Raw genomic sequence first — 19,070 nt, 5'->3', positions numbered from 1 at the left:
AGACATCTGTAGAGCGGTGACCTGGTCATCTTACGACACCTTTGCCAAGCATATTATGCCCTGCCTTGGCTATTCTAAGAGGATACTCGTCTCTCGACAGCAGTCCTCTTGGGGGCAAGCTGCACATAAACCGATTACCCACCTCCTTACTTGGGTTACTGCTGGGTAGTCACCTATTGTGGAGCACCCACGGGGACACTCAATGAAGAAAGAGAAGTTACTCACCGTAGTAACGGTGGTTCTTTGAGATGTGTCCCCGTGGGTGCTCCACCACCCGCCCATCCTCCCTGCTTCGGTTCTCTGTCTAGTGTTTTTCAGGAGCATCCGAGGTGGTTGGTCAAGGAACTGGCGGGGCCCGGATCACACACGCTGCTGGGGGCGTGCAGGGGGGCGGTGCGCGCCGGCGCATGCGCGATCCAGGAGAAACTGCTGGAAGATTTCTGATCTGTGGTGCCAGGCGAGCCCGACACCTATTGTGGAGCACCCACGGGGACACATCTCGAAGAACCATCGTTACTATGGTGAGTAACTTCTCTTTTTTGTGGAATGCTAATTCCAATGTTGACTGTATTGGCAAAGATCCTCAGACATCTCTGAAGAAGACTAAAATATTTGTTACTGTTGTTTTTATTGTACACTCTTACGGTTAGTCTAAAACAATTATTTTATTGAAGACTGTTAAAAATGAAATTAAAAGGTAGCAGGTTTAAAGCAAACATAAGGAAGTACTGCTTCACACAACATACAATCACTGTGTGGAACTTGTCACCCAGAGACATTGTGAAGGCAAAAGGTATTATTTCTTAAAAAATTAGATAGGTCCATCAGTAGCTTTTAGCCAAGTTGCTCAGGAATGCAATTGCATGCTTTCAGTGTCTCTAACTACCACAAGACTGGATGATAGGGGTTGGATCAGTTGATGATTGCCAGTTCTGTTTATTTCCTTTAAAGCATCTGGCTTTGGTGAATGTTGCATGATGGGATGCTGAACTAGATGAGCCATTGGTCTGATCCAATTTAGCTATTCTTATCTTTCTGCTTTTGGATCTGCTCAAAATCAATTTTAATCTATTTGCCAAACTCTCTATTCAGAACAAACACATATACTCAAGGCACATTTAATATAGAAATGCTCCCTCTTGTGGCTAGTGGTGACTGAAATTTAATAATAATGCACAGTGGTGAAAATAAATAGGAAGAATATTTGAGTGCCATGATGAAATCATGGGTTTTTACACTGAAATTCCATGTGGTTGCACCTCTGTCAAGCAAGAAAGACGATGGTATAAATGCCAAGCAAATGCACTCTCTGCTCAATGTTCATGGTTCATTTAATTTCAATATGTTTTATTTCTGTGGTTAAAATGTTATTATTTTTCCTGTTCCTAGATCCTCCACCTGTTCAGTTGATTGTCCAATTTTTAGAGCAGGCTTCCAAACCATCTGTAAATGAGCAGAACCAAGTCCAGCCTCCACCTGATAACAAAAGGAATCGTATTTTAAAACTTCTTGCTCTTAAAGTTGCTGCACACTTAAAGTGGGATTTGGATGTACTGGAGAAAAGGTATTGCCTCTGCATTTCAAGATGAAAATACTAAACTACGTTGTGACCTGAATTCTGTTTTCTAAGTAGCTGAAAACTTATCCTGTTGTGTGTTCCAACTGAGGTATTTCAGAAAGTTTGGTGTGGAGTGGGAGAAGAAATTAGTAGTTCAGTCAGCTATAATAGTTCTGTCTGTTATAAGTAGGTAAAATAAGCCTCTTGATGCTGCCATATACAGTGATGTTGTCAAGTCTATAGGTGAATTATCATTAATAGTAGTAGTAATAGTAATTTTAAAAGATGTTAACATTACTAACCGAAGTGACAGTATACTCTTGTTATAATTTTTCTTTTTCCACTTACTCACTGTCTATTATAGTTTAATACTGAATCACAAGCTTTTTAAAGGTTGGGCGCTAAATAAGGACATGCTTTCAAGTAGACTTACTAGAAAACTAAAAATTCACACAGTTATGTTGCCTTGCAGGAGTAACTGATTTTTGTTGTATTTGTATGAAAACTGTATTCTTGTTAAAGACATAAAGAAGCTTCTTACCTTTAGAGGTATATTGGATCATATGGCAGTCTTCAAACTATTTTTATATAGGCAGGATAGAGCATTCATAAGCAAGTTATGCCCCTTTCTCACTAAACTCTGATGTTTGAATATTTATGTGGTGCTTCCTTATGTATTCATATTTTCAGATAATTTGGGGTGAGGAGCACAGCATGGACCTCTGAGTTAGTGTCCCTGGTTCTAAATTTCTAGCTCTTAATTTCTGTTACTTGATTTACTTATCTTTTGGATATACTATATATTTTCATGTTTGGAGTGTTGCAAAGCTTAATTGATGTTTGTGAAAATGCATTGAGGTTCTCCCCTATAAGTCTCTGCATTTATGTAGTGCTTTAATCATACTCTTTCTGGTCATGATTAAATACCAAACCACAGTGTATTTTAATTTAATCTGCAATATACTGTAGAAGTCCTGAAAAACTGTAGACATAGGTTGAAGTCAAGCATGATCAGTGCTTTCCTATATTAATCTGGAACACCTTTGTATCTTTTAATTAATGTGTTTTTGTAGTCCATTTATAAAGGGTCTCGCAAACTCACAGCTACAAAAAATGAAGAGGCCAATTTTGAAAATTGTCTCCTTAGTACAACATAACCTGGAGCTGGTGCAGGATTCCATGGACTCCGTTTGTCTCTCTATCAGTCCTGTTTTAAGGAGTTTTTCCCTATTAGGGAACTGTTCCTACGATATGAGTCCTTGTCCTATTACCTGAGTTGTGAGTAACTGTGGATGTGACTGTCCTAAGGTTTCATTATCAGAACCCATACCTTCGACTGTGTGTGTGGCAGGTTACAGAGCTGAATTTACAAGATCTCAATGGCATTCTCCAAGTGTTCTCCATTTTAATGAGTCTCCAAGGTTAGTGTGAGACTAGCTCAGGCCTGGGGCTGAAGCTCGAGCAGCTCAGGCTTTTACCCCACATCCTGGGGTCATGCACTAATTTTTGTTGCCAGAAAGGGGTTGTGGTACAACCAAGTTTGAAAACCATTAGCATACTCTGATCTCAGTCTGCATTTCATTTTCAGACCTGGTGGGTTATGGGTCCCTTTTTTGCCAAGACGGACAAGATTTTTGGACCTATAATTTAACCAGAAAGCTCAATTAACTGGCATTTCTGATATCTCCCAATACAAAACTTTGCGTCTAGTAACTGGAACAGGTATACTGCCCATTGTTATGCAGTTGCATAGTCTGGACCCTACTTTCCTGTAAAAGAGGCAGAAGACAAATAAGCAAGCTGAAATCCATCCCCCTGGCTCATCTTGCTGTGGAAGGATGCTAGGTTGGCTTCCTGTGGCCCTTAGGTGCAGGGATGCCTATGGACAATCAGGAAGGAGATGGGAGTTCCACGGCTGTGTGCCCTGGCCTGCCCCGCTCCTGCAGCTCCTACTGGCCAAGAATCAAGGCCAGTGGGAGTTGTGGAGGCAGGGTGGTGGGCGCAGGAAGTCATGCTACTCCCAGGAGCACCATACATCAGTGAATGAGGGTAGGCTGCCTTCATCCTGTTGTGTTGCTCTGCCTGAGCTAAGTGGTACTGGCTGCAGCTGGTACCCCTCATATACCCAACCCCCGATCCCTGCCCTTAGCCTCGTCCCAGACCCTAAATCCTCATTGCCCAAATTCAGCTCCCCTTTCTGCACCCTGACTACCTCTCGGACCCTGCAACCCCCTTGCTCAAGGTTGGAACCACTTCCCATACCCTATCTTCCTCTCAGAACCTGCACCCTCACCTCCTGTCCCAGCTGTGAGGTCACTTCAGCATTCCAAACTCCTTAGCCCCACTCTGGAACCCCCTTCTGTACTCTGAACCCTCATTTATGACCCCATCCCTGAGCACACAGGAAGCCTGGAACCTCCAAGCGCCACCATGGGGCTATGTGTGGCCGGCAACTGATTTTTGTTGTGGGTCAGTGGACCCCAATAGAAAAAGGTTCCCCATCCTGGTACTAGGTGTAGGACTTCTACATGAAATGTACAGTCCTCTTTTTCTTGTTTTTTCAGCTTGTCTGTTCCTGTACTAAATATGCTGCTGAATGAACTACTATGTATTAGCAAAGTTCCTCCAGGAACTAAACATGTAGATATGGACCTCTCCAGCTTACCTCCAACCACTGCGATGGCTATACTGCTCTACAATAGATGGTAAACTAAATTTGTCCTTTGAGCGATTTTCAGAAGTTAAATACAGAAAGAAAAGTTAATTCAATCTGATTTAAAATTTAGTATGGGTTCCAAATTAGACTGTTCAGAGAAGTAATGAATTTGTCTTCTGGGGGGAGAGGTGGAGCCGGGGGTGTAAGTGGATGCGTGAAAATATGTTTTAGTTTGCTGGCGAGTTAAATTTAATCTTTGTTTACTTTTCCATATTCAGATAAAAAGTGCAAACTCAGCATGACACATCTCAAACTAAATGTACAACATTGATGATAATTTGCTCTTTTTATACTTGTGAACAGGATGAGTGACAATGGGCTGGGTCTGCAAAGACCTTAGAAGGAAACTATGTTGTCACGTAATGGAATATTGAACATAGATGTATGAAGTGTGGTGACTCCTTAACCAGATAATATGTACAATTTGTGAAGTTTTCTAAATTATAATTTAAATAGAGTGGTATTTTTGGGATGCAGTCTGCTCTGCATATCATGTATTTAATGAGAACAGCAAACAATTTTGTGCTTAAATTTTTGTTTTCCCTTTTTTCCCCTTCTATAGGGCCATTAGGACTATTGTGCAAAGTAGTTTTCCTGTAAAACAAGTGAAACCTGGTCCACCTCAGTTAAGTGTGTAAGTCAGCAAATGATCATCAGAATATTAATGTCAGATTTATTGCATACTGTATAATTCAGAAGCTGAATTTTAAGTTTGAAGGCACGTTGCAATTAGTTGTATTATTTTGTTAGTCTTTAAAGTGCTACTGGACTGCTTTTTTGTTTCGATAGTCTATAGACTAGCACGGCTATCTGTCTGTAAATATAAAATGAATGTATTCAGAATAAATCTTAGAAATGTATTTGCCTGTTTAAATATATTCGCGTGCGTGTGTGCGTGCACACACATACAGTCCTGTAAAGCCTGACCGAGGACTTGGAAAATCTTGAGGGGAGAAAGAGAGGCAGGTGTGTGTTCACTATAACTAGAAGGCTTAGGTATCAGTCTAGTCTGTGTTTTGGTAAAGTTTTAAATTTCTGGCTTCACTTATATCAGACACCTCACGTCACAGGTTATTGCGTGAGACACTTTGTGTAATTAAATATAAAAGCCCAAATTGTTTTGAACAAAATGTGATTTTTTTTCAACTGCCTCTTGGATTGACTCTTTTTTTTACACTGTACATCACTGTAAACTGTATTTCTGAAATATTACATCTCCTTTATTTTCAGGAAATCTATTCATGACAATTAGTTATGTATTTCTGTAAAATAGAGGACACATTCTAACATGGTAGCATACTTTGCTGTATTAAGGAAAAACCTCATGATATGCATATAATAGATTTTTTTGTAAAGGCTCTTGTGTGTGTCTGAGACTAAATGGATAATTTAAGGAGACGATTCCGTATGGAGAAATCAGTAAAAATATCCAGTAATTATGGGTATTTAAACATTATTTAATTAATTAATTAAAAATTAAGAAAAGTAATTAAAAATACATCAGTTCCTGCCAGTGCATATTAATTAATTGTGAAGCCCAAAAGTACTGTAGATATTTAAGGAACTGAGCTACATTTCTAATTCACATAGCTTGTTGGTTTGTTTTATAATTAGAATTGTGACTTGCCATCTAAAAATATTTTTCTTCTTCAGAATGAATCAGATACAACAAGAAAAAGAACTTACAGAAAATATTTTAAAAGTGGTGAGTGTTTTTCCTTGTTTAGATTTCAGACATAGGGTGAGTGTAGGATGTAACTAAAGAGAAACAACATAGTAACATATGTATTGAATCTGTACTATTTTTATGTCATCTCTTGCAGGATGTCACATTTAGTTAATAAGCTGTTTTTACTTCTATGTCTGGGTTTTTTGTTTAGTTTTATTATAATGGAAGGTGATTTCTGGTTAATGTAAAACACTTGCTTTGCCATAAAGAATGTTTTCACTATGCAGTCTTTTTGTTGTGTTCACACAAATTCTCTAGACATGGAGAGTGGTATAGTCATAAGAATTATAATTGCATGACAGAAGACGCTTTGAAATTGACTGGCAGCAAAAAGGAAAATAAATGTGTGCCTACTTTAATCTCTGGGTTCATTTTTGAGAATTCAGCTCTGAACTACAAATCCAGTGGTGCATAGTGTGTTGTACTTTTCGTGGCGAGTAGTGGGGGTAGGAAGAATTCTCTCCAAGTTTGTAATTAGTTGGCTGTAGTTGACTTCAAATTGTGACTGCATATTGAACAAAATATAAAAATTAAATGGTGTGGATGATGAAAAGTAATGCTCCAGTTCTGCATTCCACATGTGCTAAAATCTCTTACTGAATTCTGTGGGAATTTTGGATGCTACAATTCTTTTACAATTGAAATTTTAATGAAGTATCAGCAACACAGTTATGGAGTGTGGGTTTAGTTTTTTTAAACATGCACGTTTAAACTCAATAGCAAAGAAATTAACTTGATTTTTAAAATGCACTTAAATTATTTTAGCTGAAAGAGCAGGCTGCTGATTCCATCCTAGTGCTAGAAGGGGCACTTAAATTAAACAAAGATCTTTATGTCCACACTATAAGAACTCTGGATTTATTAGCTATGGAACCTGGTATGGTGAATGGAGAAACAGAGAGCTCCACAGCTGGATTGAAAATCAGTGCTGAGGAAATGCAATGTCAGGTACAGTAAATACTTAAAAGCTTACAACCTTTTCTATTCCATTTTTTCCCTAGACAAAGTCACCAAAGTGGATTTACAGTCTGAATTAGAAAATTCTTCTACGTTAATTTTTTGTTCCTCCATTTATCCAAAAAGATTATTTGTTGCTTCCGTTTTAAAAATACATTAGAATTATTTCAGCATTGTAGGCATACTGTTCGTGTGGTCTATCGCAAACTTACTTTTTCTTTTCAGAGGAAAGGAAGGGACCTTGAGCCTTGATATTGACACGGAAATCTGTAATAGAATCATTTCCTGTAGAAATGCTCGAAATGTTCTAGGTTCTGTACAAACACATAATAAGCTACATTTTCAGCTCTGACAAGCTGAAAAGACAAAACAAAGCATATGGGAAAACTTACAAACAAGTTTAAATACAAAGAGAACTGGGAGTAGTTTAAATATGGCTCTAAATAACAACCTGAAACACTTAAGTTTAAAAAAAATCAATGCATTTTAAGGTAACTGATATCAAATAATGATTGTTGCAGGTCTGTTATGATTTGGGTGCAGTCTACTTCCAGCAGGGCTCCACAAGTGCAGCTGTTTATGAAAATGCCAAGGAGAAGTTTTTTAGAACAAAAGAATTGATTTCAAAGGTAAGCTTGATTAGACATATGTTCAAAAATTCAGGGTGTGTCTACACTAGGAACTAATTTCTTAGGTGCTACCTCAAAGTATCCAGCAGAGAGTCTACACACGTTATCCCTTCAAAGTAAGGGAGCCCAACTTCGAAGTCTTTAGTCCATTCCTCTGTGTGTGCGCGTGCGCGCTCAACTTCAAAGTCTGTTACTTTGTACTTCGAAGTAAGCAACTTTGAGGCCATGTCTATGTTACAAAAATAACTTCGGTGTCTCAAAACTGAATCCCACTGAAAGCCATCATAATAAAGATTACTTTTTTTTTAACGAATTATGTAAAAATTCCACCAATGTGGTGCTTAAACTCAAATTGGAGCAATTTCAGAGGAATGTTTTCCTGAAGTTAAGTAAATGGGCTTCTAGTGATCACTGGTCTCTCAGATCTATGTTGGATAAAACCAGTTTTGTAATATGTAAGCTGCTTTAGTTCTTGCAGACTCAGATGATATGGTGCTGAACAGGGTGTAAATGCCATGACATTTAGAAAATCCAAAGGTTTTTAGATTTCATCAGCAGTAATGTCTTGGCTGTATGGTACACCTTGTTACATGCCATTAAAACAGTAATATGTTAAACTGCATATTTAAGAAGGTTAAACAAGCATAGGGGATACATGTGCAATGTTCTTAACTTGGCTGTGGAAATCATAACTTTTCAGTTTCTGCTTCTGATTTTTTTTAAAGTTCAGGGCTTAATAGTCTGTTCATTAGGCATGTTTTTTATTTAATTTAATTAAATTTAGCTTTGTAGTTCTTCTAAGGTCCTGGAGGGAGGATTCAAAAGGGGAAAGTAAATTATCACTAGTTGCATGTCTTATCAGTGATCAACTTGGACCAAATTTTCAATATTACTGGAACAATCTGTGAGCTAAGATGGTAAAAATGTTTCTTCGATTTAAAAATCATTTTCGTGCATCTCAGTGAATCTAAATATGAAATCGTAATGAACTGTCATTTCTCTTGACTTGATCAGTGAAAAATCAACTGGTAAGAGCATGTTTGAATAGGAGAGATTTTTTTTTTAGGTTTTTTTTTTTCATATTGGTACTTTCTTGAAATAGAAATTGTGAATGCTCAACATTGCTCAGAAGCAAACCCATCACTATTATTCATAGAATCTAGATAGCTAAAATTTGATGTTTTTGTTTTGCAGATTGATTCATCATCACTTCATTGCACCATAGATGAGAAGAGGTTAGCTGGGTACTGTCAAGCTTGTGGAGTTCTTACATCATCTTCCAGTAGCACATCACAACAGCCAACTCGTTACAGCCAAATCCATTGTTGTATGAGAGTTGGCAACTATCAGGTAAAGTACTAGAAAAGTAGTTGGGAGTTCTATGACTAGAATGAGTGGGTAAAACGTTCTGACTTGCAGATAATCTAAAGGCTCTCTAATCAGTTCATAACTAGGATCTTCTTCTAGTATTATCCACCATGCTCCATGGTAAGCATATTTGTATCCCTGTACTGCTAATCACATTTTGGTAACAGTGACCATTAGGGCCACATCTGTTCTGTCTCTCTCTATGCCTTGCCATGAAGCTAATTAACAGGCAGCCCACTTCAGTTCCTTCTCAACCTCTTTGACAGGATCATTACATTTTGTTTGCATGTCTGCGATTACTCTCCTACTATAGTTGTAGTTTTTCTTTACCCTTTTCTTTTCCTGAGAGTTTTTTATTTTGTCTTCCTCCTCCCCCTGATTATTCCCATCCTCACCAGGCTTGAAGAAGTGTCTTGCTTGCCAGGAAACAGTCCCAGTTGCAGACAGGCATCTCTGCTACCAAGTCAGGCTATAGTCACATAAGGATTGAGAGCCTTCCCAGAAGATTATCTTCATGGAGGTGCCTGTGCCACAAGTCAGCTGACAGATGCAGAAGGTTTGGGGGGCTATTCATGTCTAAAGGCTGTGAGTCAAAGAAGCAATCTGCTGGCACTTCTCACAAGTCATCAGAGAGTGGGAAATGCCCATAGTGAGTCCCAGGATAGCCTGAAGCGATCTCACTCAGTATCTTCGGCACTGAGCCCATCCCAGCCTGGTACCAGCAGCTCTCAGAAACTGACAGGAGCAGGTTGTGTTGATATACCCAGGGGTCCAGCAGTCATGGGCACTGAGGGGCACTAGTATACATTCCTCTAACAAGACACTCCTGGTACATGAGTCTGTATTGGTACCATCATTTAATGCCTCACCTAATACTAGAGTGACTGGTATAACGGGGCCTAGTGTCTTGCCATCAGTACTGAGCTGGTTGATTCTGGTGGAATTCCACCACTCCCAGGACCTCCGCATTACTTGACATACAAGAGTCCCTGCTTCTTAGTACTGGGACTTCCATATGAAACCTCCACCAAACGTAGGAATCATCCTTCCTGCTATTCATGCTCCCCTACGCTCTAGCCAGGATTCAGACAATGGGTCATAGAAGGCCATGTTGCAGTATCCCTCCCAGGCTTGGTATCCTCCTCAGTATACCTTCATATGGTGTCACCACCACCATCCTGATACAGCCACACATGGGCACCACTGCTGAGATCGGGCACCACCACCAGAGTGCCCATAGAGAGGCCCTTAGCACCATATTGCTGGTATGCCTCTTGAGCTTTCAGCCTTACCTGAGAACCCTTGAGGCATGCACAGTTGTCCTCAGCATCCAGAGTTTTGGTGTCTCCAGAAGACATCATGGAGGGTCGTCTCTTTTTCCTTCTCCCTGGGTGAAGCTATCATGCCTTCCCCACCATCTCTGGCTGATGACTTCTGTCTCTTCCAGTATTTGGTAAAGAGAGTTGCAAATATTTTCTATCTACCTCACCATTCTCTCCCTTGACATTCTCTACCTGCTTCCTCAAACATGGCCCTTTTTATTAACAAGGCTATCTTGGACCCAGCAAGAGTCACTTGGTAAACTCCAGCATCAGTAGCCCCAGCTTGTAAGTGGGAGGACAAAAAATGCTGTCTCAGCTAAGGAATCTTAATATCTCTTCCCCCATCCTCTACTCATCTCTACCATTGTAGACACTGTCATTTCCCACAGACATCGACGCCAGGTGACATCCATTCCCTGTGACAGGGACTGCCTGTGCCTGGATCTTTTTTTTTTTTTTTTTTAAGTATACTCAGTTAACTTCAGTTCTGTATTGCCACCTGCCAAGTCCTCACAACTGAATGCTCATTAAATTATTCAAAACTGACTTATTTTATTGAATAGCTGCTGGCAAAACATCATAGCCAATTTAAAGCCATTATGCAGGAAGGCCAGTTAGTGGCAAAGATAACACTGCAATCTGACATTAATGCCACCCATAAAGCATCTAGATCCGTCTCCATAGTGGTGGTGAAACAACATGCTTCATGGCTCCCATCTATCAGGGTTTCCCAAAGGAGGTATAATCCACTGCTGAAGAGCTTTCTTGTAGGGCACGAAGCTCTTCACAGAAAAGACTGATGCCTCCGTTCACACCCTAAAGGGCATTAGGGTCACTTTCTGTTCACTGATATCTACACAGGTTATTCTACCAACGTTCAGTCTCTTCAGAGGCCATATGTATTTGGTATCAAAATCACTCCATTATGAGCAGTAGTGCTGGTCGGTAAACAGGAATTTCTTTGCTGTGAATCATCTGGGCCTAGTCTTCCCCATCCTATGCTGTCTTATATTCACACATCAAGTTTGACAGCCTGGTCGAGGTGTCAAAAGATGCTACCCATTTGGCACCATTCCATAATGCCTGGGAACCCACATCATCAGACCAGTAGGTCTTAGTGATTATCCATAGTGGGTGCTCCATCCATTTTACCTTCCTACCCTTCTTCATCTCTCTGTTCAGGGACCCTTCTCGCAAAAGGTTACTAAAACAAGAGAGATCTCCTTCTCCAGTTAGGTGCCATAGACTCAGAACCGCCACAAATATGAGGCAAAGGGTTCTTCTCTCAGCACAGGAAGCCCACAACTTACAAATGGGTAGTGTTGCAAAAGTTCATTTTTAAGTTGGTTGTATGGAACTTGGAATGCATACAAACAATGTTATAAATGGTAGGTAGGCTCTCAGGAGAGCCCCCCACTCCATTGGACCATCTTCTTCCCTGCCAATATTTTCCAAGGTCCTTTCAGTAGTAGTTGTGCACTTATGCTCCTAATGGATTATGATTTATTTCTGTCGAGTCTGTTGCTTCTTCAGAGGCATCTCAGAGGCTCACTGAGTCACAAAAGCTACAAAAGATATGTTTTGATCTTTAGACCCAGTCTTGTAAAGCCCAGAAGCCTGAAACTCTCAGGCACAGATCTTAACTTGCTACAGGCTGGAGCTTTTCTACCTTAATACAGATCCCTTTTCCGTGAGCATAGAGAGACCATACAAATCAGCTTGCAAATATCAACCAGATGCTGTCTCCACCTCTGTGTATGAGGCAGAGAGTATAGCAGTAATACCAAATGCAGGGTTTTCAGATGTGGTTTAGCTCAGTTTACAGACCAGAAACAGGTTAGACAAACTTGTCAGCAACTCATTGCTGGTTACATATGGTTCATATCTTACCAAACAAGGCAAGTGGTCTACCACAGAGATGTTAGTCTTCTCAACCTCAAGGTGATCAGCAATGCCTGTGCCCTCTTCCTGCTGCTCATCCAAGCATCACACAACATAGCCTACTTGTGCAGTGTAAATTGACGAGAGAATCAGGTCACCCTCCCTTTGTCCAGCAGTGATGAGTTTATGGAACTCCAGCCATGTCACACTGTCAGCAGCCTGCCATCTAGGCATACAAAACTCCATAGAGGACAAACTCTATCACAAATCCCTTCATGACTAGAGGTGGGAGCTAGACTCAGTCTAGTCACAGTCTAGTTAGATGGTGGGAGGTGCGAGCCACAGACTTCTTAGCCATTTACTTGATCAAGAAATGTCTATACAACTCCTTCAGAGCAGGGATTCAACAACGGCTTCTGGGCAATGCTGATCACTCTTACTTGGATGAGACAGATGTGATACACTTACCTGTCAGATCCAAGTTCCACATTTAGTGCACTTTACTGCAAACCCCCCTGGCAGCTGTAGCTTTTTCACATGTCGGGACTATGTGCTCATGCTGGAAAGGTTGACACTACCTCTGAGTTCCAAGTCTACCTGGTGGCTGTAACAGATTTCCACCAACCAGTAGAAGGATTTCAGTGCTATCATATCTGACTACTAAAGGTTCTTCAAGGAAATAGTAAATCTCTTCCCACAACTTTGATTTTCCTACCTTCTTGTGGGGCCTGCATCTGGTATTGAATCAACTGACTAAACTGCACTTTGAGCCCTTGGCTATCTGTTCCTTCACATCTCTCCCAGGCATTCCTTTTACACATTACCTCACCTAGGAAAATAGAAGAGAGAGTGGCTATTGTGGCAAACCCCTCCCATAGGATATTTTGTCAGGATAAGATTATGCTACAGCCTTACCTGAAAATCATACTTAAGGTAACCTCTCCTTTTCACATGAACCAGTTAATATGTGCCAACATTTTACCTCAAGCCTTTCACCAACACAATGGGGAAGCTACACTGTGTATGCTAGATATTAGGAGAGGCATGGCCTTTTACATATGTAGGACTCTGATTTTTCAGGTACACTTCTAGGCTTTTCTTCTTTTTTGAGGAGATCCAAAGGTTCAGCAATATCAGCCCACAGACTCTCCATGTGGTTCACAAATTGAATCGGACAAAGTTATGTAGTTCTCATTATCACCCCTCCATGTGGTATTTGCACATTTCACAGGGTTGGTTTTCTCATTGGTCTCCTTCAAGACTACCCATCTCATAAATCTGTAGAGCAGCAACATATGTCAGAATGCACCCTCGCAGAACATTATGCAGTCATTGGGGACTTCGCCTGTGATGCCCTCTGTGGCTCCACAATGCTGTCATCCAAAATTGAATCATTCGGTTTTAAAGTCCCAAGCTGCTGACGAGTATGCTCACCTCTCTTGGAACATTCATAGGGACAAGACCTGAAGTTGGGATATAGTCAAAACTTGTATTTTCTCTTACTGCCATTTCTAGTGACTCTGCATCTACACAAGGAACTAACTTGGAAGTTAGGCACTACTTCGAAGTAGCCAGCAGGAATTCTACACACATTTTCCCTTACTTGGAAGTAAACTTAGAAGTAGGGAGCCCAACTTGGAAGTCCTTATTCCATTCCCAGGAATGGAGTAGTGCCCTACTGCAAAGTGAGACTTTGAAGTAGGGTGTGTGCAGATGCTAAACTTCGAAATTATTTTTGAAGTATAGACACACCTTGTGTGAATGTAAGGGAAGTAATTTAATCCCTGTTCTAGTTTCCTGATCTCCGTAAGGAGATATGAGGTTTAGTGAACAGTTTGCAAAGGCTTTTCAAGGTCTCATTTAGGTACAAGTCGGGTAGTGGGGACATCTTAGGTTGGTTAGCTTCATGTATTAATGTCAGATTAGAGAAATACCTTTTGAAATTGATACATCATTTATCGTTTTGTTTTCCAGGAGTTGGTGAAGATTTTCCTAGAAGATAATGTGACCCTCAGTTTACCTGTTCAATTCAGACATTCTGTGCTGAGAGAACTCTTCCAGAAAGCACAGCAGGGGTGAGTAGTAGTTGGTGTTAGCAGCAGTGTAACAGTTATGTCTAGATCAAGGGTCTGCAACCAAAATAGCAAGAAGAGCCATTTTTTTTCAAATTTGGTTTAAAAAATATATATCAATAATTCAAGAGCTGCAATGCATGTTAGTATGAGATGGTCCTTAATAAATAAAGTCAAACCGTACTTTTTGTAACCCCCATCTGTAGAACAACGTGCACACAGTATTTTGTAATGTGATATATATCAGGGTTTCCCAAACTTTATGTAGCTGGGACTTTTGGTTTTTTTCAGTACCCTTTTTTTGTGACCCAAAAATATAAACACATACTGAAAAAAAAAAAAAAGAAAGAAAAATGAATAACTTTCACTGTATGTTATTTATTCAAATAATAGTAGTACATAGTGATAATATGTATATTTTCTAAGGACTGTTTTTTTTTTGTTTTGTTTTTTTGCCCAGGATTGGTACTGGGCCACAGACTACACTTTGGGGAACTCTCCAGTATGTGTTTACTGCAAGACATTCACAAACTTTTTACATATTCTGTTTCCTCACACTCTACATGTGTGTTTGTACCATCATCTTCCTGACTTTCACTCCCAAACCTATTTTGATTATGCTAATTTTACTTCACATTTAATTTGTTTTTTCTTAAAATGTGTGTTGCCCTTCACAGTAGGAATGCTGCAAGCTTCCTTTTCCTTTTCAAAATCAATACTTTATTAGCAACATGATCAAAATAGATACAATATCATATCCCACAGTGCACTGCACATATTAAAGGGGGAGTTATCCAATGTTTTGAGATCATGTCATTTGCTTTTTAGATGTGAGTTCATTGTTGGGCTTTTAGATGTTGGCAATTTATCAAAAATAATCAGGAGGGCTTTGTATATTTGCAGTTACGGGGTTGGGAGCCGCAAAGAAGTCTTTAAGAGCGGCATGTGGCTCCAGAGCTGCAGGTTGCAGACCCCTGGCCTAGGTGGATCAGTCACGAACCAGGACCCCACTGTGCTAGGTGTAGAAACACAAAATGTTGGTCCCTCCACCTAGGGACCTTATAGTCAATTTGAATGACAAATCTTACTTTGAAACATAAACAGTTTTCTGTTGTCCTGTGCTTCCACAGAAATGGTCTGAAAAATTCAGACACAAGTAGTAAATAAGAGGAAGTCCTGCCTTGTGATGAGCGAAATGGATCATTCTGCATAGATGTAATTCCTTAGGCATGTATTTAATTATAGTCACACTGAAACAATTTCTTGTAAAGAAAAGTAATCTGGATGTGAAAATGTCTCCGAAATCTTTTTCATTTAACTAAGCTTTGGTGCCCTTTAAGAGCTTTCCCCAAACCTGCTGCTGTAGTCATGGCTGTTTAGGCTCCATTTGAGGCCTGTGGCACTGGAATAGACATGAGATTTCTTAAGAATCCAGGTTAGGGGCGCACCGATCCAAGACTGAGACTTGTAGCACTCCTGTAATACAAATAATCACTTTAAACACTGTCATATAGACTTGCTCCAAGCAGTATTGGAGAACATGGGGGTTAAAATGCTAGTGGGTATCTGGTAACCTTTACATGACTGAGGGTCTGTAATTCTATTGGTTTTTGTATTCGTGCAGGAATGACGCTCTAGACGAAATCTGCTTCAGAATCTGTACATGCAACACTGTTTGTGATGTAATGCAGGGTCGATCAATTGGTATTCAGTTTAACCAGCTATTTCTTAAACCAAACAAAGAGAAAATAGACTTTCTTCTTGAGGTAAGAGGTGATTCTCAACTCTACAAGCACACCACTAACTGAAAAATTTGTGTTGCTGCTGTTACTTTTATCACGTAACTGTAAAACAGAAAAAGATGAAAATGTTTTTCCTCTAAATTTGAGCTTACTTTGTGCATGTCAGGTGGTTCTGTACTTTCAGTCCTACTTTTGCATTGATACTGTAACAGTGGAACTGCCAAAGTTTCCATGTTTAATTAGATGTTGCACTGTTTTTTCTTTAGATCAATGCATTTTACTGAATTATGAGAAATTACCTTAGAGAGACACAGAACTGAAAGGAGCCAGAGCGGGTAGCACAAGAGTGTTGAGGGGAAGGAATTTGACATCTCCCAAGAATCTGTCGCAGAGCTCAGGGGCAAAGGAGCTGACAAGGAAATGTGGGGTTTTGTTGTTTTGGGGGGTGACTCCTCCTCATCACGCATCCATGGAGCTGAAGTGGGAAACAGAAGTGGACAAAAATGTTAAAAATTTATTTCCACATCCTCATAGTACCCATGCAGGAACCAGAGAGGAGAGAATTTAGGAGGAAGTCTCTCCTTCTTCAGATCTGTGTAGTAAGCCCTGGAGTGTGTCCCCAGAGCCCCCCACACAGCAAAAAACTAGAGGCTCCACTCCAGGTCTTCCCTACAGATTGGAAATAATAATGGGTTTTGCGGGGGAGGAGCCTTCCCAACAGGACATAGTAGAAATGGTTGGAAAAATAGAATCTGGAGGTCCCTTCATAATGCAGAGAAGAAATACTGAAGAGCAGCTCTTCCCATGTGCCAGTAGGGGTAGTGGGAATGCAGGGAAGAGAAAGTTGAAACTCTGTGCTCTTTCCCTCCATGGAGCTGGTCAGAGTCATGGGAAGGAGATTGGTTTGTGGAATCAGAATCTGCTTAAAGAAAATGACATGATTTCTGGGGAAGCGAGAATTGGGTGCTACAGAACATCTAACAGAAATAACATCCACTTAAATGCATAAGCTTAGCTGTTGCTAAGGTCTCTTGAAGTGGAAGCTAGCTGATTACCACTCTTTTTGCTGTCCCAGCAAACAAGATGCCATTGATTGCACAGCCAGCATGGACTCCTAGATAGAGTTTAGTTCTATTTAAGGGATAAGAAAATGGGTTTCTGTTCCCTTGTTAAGTAGTTCTGGACTGATTGTTATAGTGTAAATAACAGTAACCATTTTAGAACTCAGCTGCCTCAGTTCCATGTCCTCTTTCTTTGTGTGGTATTTTGTGTTGGTTTTGACACACAGGGTACTTTCTGCTCTGACCCATATAATACATGCTGGGGTGTTTCAGGGAGAATAATTTGGCAGCCCGCAAATTTGAAGGGTTTTGTTTTACGTTAAATGTCCCTTCTTCCTTTACATTTTGGAATATTCAGCATATCGTATATGTTTGTGCTGTGTCCATCCGTCTATCCAAGCAGGGTTCTACCATGTACCCCTCCCCACCCCCAGCCAGTGCAGGACCCCGCCCAGCCCCGCCAACGGAGCCCCCGCATGCTGCCAGCCCTTTTCTTAGCTGGCTTGGGGACCGGCCCAGCCCCTCAACAGAGCCCCGCCACCCTCACCCTGTCAGCCCTTTCACCGCTCAGCATGGGGCCCAGCCCCCCACTGTACCAGCCCCACCCCTTCTCCAGCTAGCCTGGACACTGGCCCAGCCCCCAATAGAACTCCTCTCCCAGTCCGTGCACTTTGGACATGTATTACAGCAAGTTTCTGTGTCAGTGATGACGTGTTCTAAATCCTAGATTTCAAGCTTAGTTGAATTTAAAAGTCCTATAAGGAGTGCTCACATTTGAGAAGACACATGGAAAATACATGGTAGCCAATCAGTTCAGTTGCCCTGATTACAGTCTTGAAAAATTCTCTGCTGTGTAAGAGCAGCATAAAATTTAAAAAAAGAAAAAAGAAAAAAAAAGTCTGAACAAAATCATTTAAAATCTCTCCTTAGAATTCCTTACAGAGACTAGTCAACCCTTCCAGTGTAGCTTCCCTGAGCTATAGAACACGTGTACCTATTTAACATTGAATATATTTAATTCTGGGTGGCAGACTGGGAACACAGTGAGCTTTGCCTGAGCTGAATTCATGCTCTTTCATTTCCCTTTTAGCACTCTGGTGCTGATTATCTGGTCTCTATTTGAATGCTAACTTAAGCCACTTCCTGTGCCATGAGTAACCACTTGCCTCATGCCTATAGCAAAAAGCAGTTAAAAGTGCACTGTGTATCCCCTTTCAACTGATCCAGCTGTGGCCTCTACATTGACAATGTAAATAAAACTTGTCTGTTTGTCAAAAACAGATTAGTCTTTTTCAAACTAATGTAATAAAATTAAGCATTCGAAGTTACTTTTAAAATTTTCCCCCAAGCAACTTAAGTTTTTGTTATATTGATAAATACACGGGGGGTTTGTACCGAAAGAACTGACTTATCTAAATATTTTACTTGGTTAATCCGTTAAGTGGACTTGGTAAATAGTATTTGTTTTGTACTTTGCTAGATTATTGCTTTTGTGGTGATGTTAGCAGTATAGATGATATAATTCTCACTTTTGGCTTTTATAGACCCAAACTTGAGGCTCAAGAGCGAAATTGAGTATTTAGTAGAAGTGTATTAGGAATCACTTTGCAATCAAAATAATCCATTTTGTTTACAGGGTTAATGATTGGATTTCTAATTATGCTGCAACATCATCAGGATGACTATTAGATATCTTGTCTTCATATTGAGGGAGAGGAAATTTACCTGACATTGCTACTGGACCATAAAAAAATTGTTGAAATAATTGTAACAACACTTTATATAACCAAATGAAAATTAAGAATTCCTAGTGACGATTAATGATGTAACTCTTTAAATTTTCTAGGTTTGTTCGAGGTCAATAAACGTGGAACAAGCTTCAGAATCTTTGAAAAGAAAAATGGCAGCATTTCTCAAGTGGGTACATGACACTGAACTACTTGCACTGTGTAATACATATATAATGCCTTGTGGTGTGTTCATAATTTGTGAACTTACAGGTTAAAAAACTAGGCAAAGAGGGCAACATTTTTCT

At 40.2% G+C, this 19,070-nt stretch overlaps 1 protein-coding gene across 2 annotated transcripts in view; it reads left to right on the top strand.

Annotated features, from left to right (window-relative positions):
• INTS8 (integrator complex subunit 8) overlaps positions 1 to 19,070 on the top strand; it is a 73,531-nt gene that overhangs the window by 8,136 nt on the left and 46,325 nt on the right. For both annotated transcript variants that reach the window (XM_074986922.1, XM_074986923.1), the window contains exons 2-11: positions 1,390 to 1,564; positions 4,123 to 4,263; positions 4,837 to 4,908; positions 5,928 to 5,979; positions 6,769 to 6,951; positions 7,482 to 7,589; positions 8,784 to 8,939; positions 14,135 to 14,235; positions 15,857 to 15,998; positions 18,882 to 18,952. In XM_074986922.1, the coding sequence (XP_074843023.1) occupies positions 1,390 to 1,564; positions 4,123 to 4,263; positions 4,837 to 4,908; positions 5,928 to 5,979; positions 6,769 to 6,951; positions 7,482 to 7,589; positions 8,784 to 8,939; positions 14,135 to 14,235; positions 15,857 to 15,998; positions 18,882 to 18,952 (1,201 nt within the window). The remainder of the gene's footprint in view (positions 1 to 1,389; positions 1,565 to 4,122; positions 4,264 to 4,836; positions 4,909 to 5,927; positions 5,980 to 6,768; positions 6,952 to 7,481; positions 7,590 to 8,783; positions 8,940 to 14,134; positions 14,236 to 15,856; positions 15,999 to 18,881; positions 18,953 to 19,070) is intronic.

This window comes from Carettochelys insculpta, chromosome 2, assembly GCF_033958435.1.
Source record: "Carettochelys insculpta isolate YL-2023 chromosome 2, ASM3395843v1, whole genome shotgun sequence".
Taxonomy (NCBI): domain Eukaryota; kingdom Metazoa; phylum Chordata; order Testudines; family Carettochelyidae; genus Carettochelys; species Carettochelys insculpta.
The sequence above is the reverse complement of the archived record's forward strand: the minus strand, read 5'-3'. Positions and strand labels throughout refer to the sequence as shown.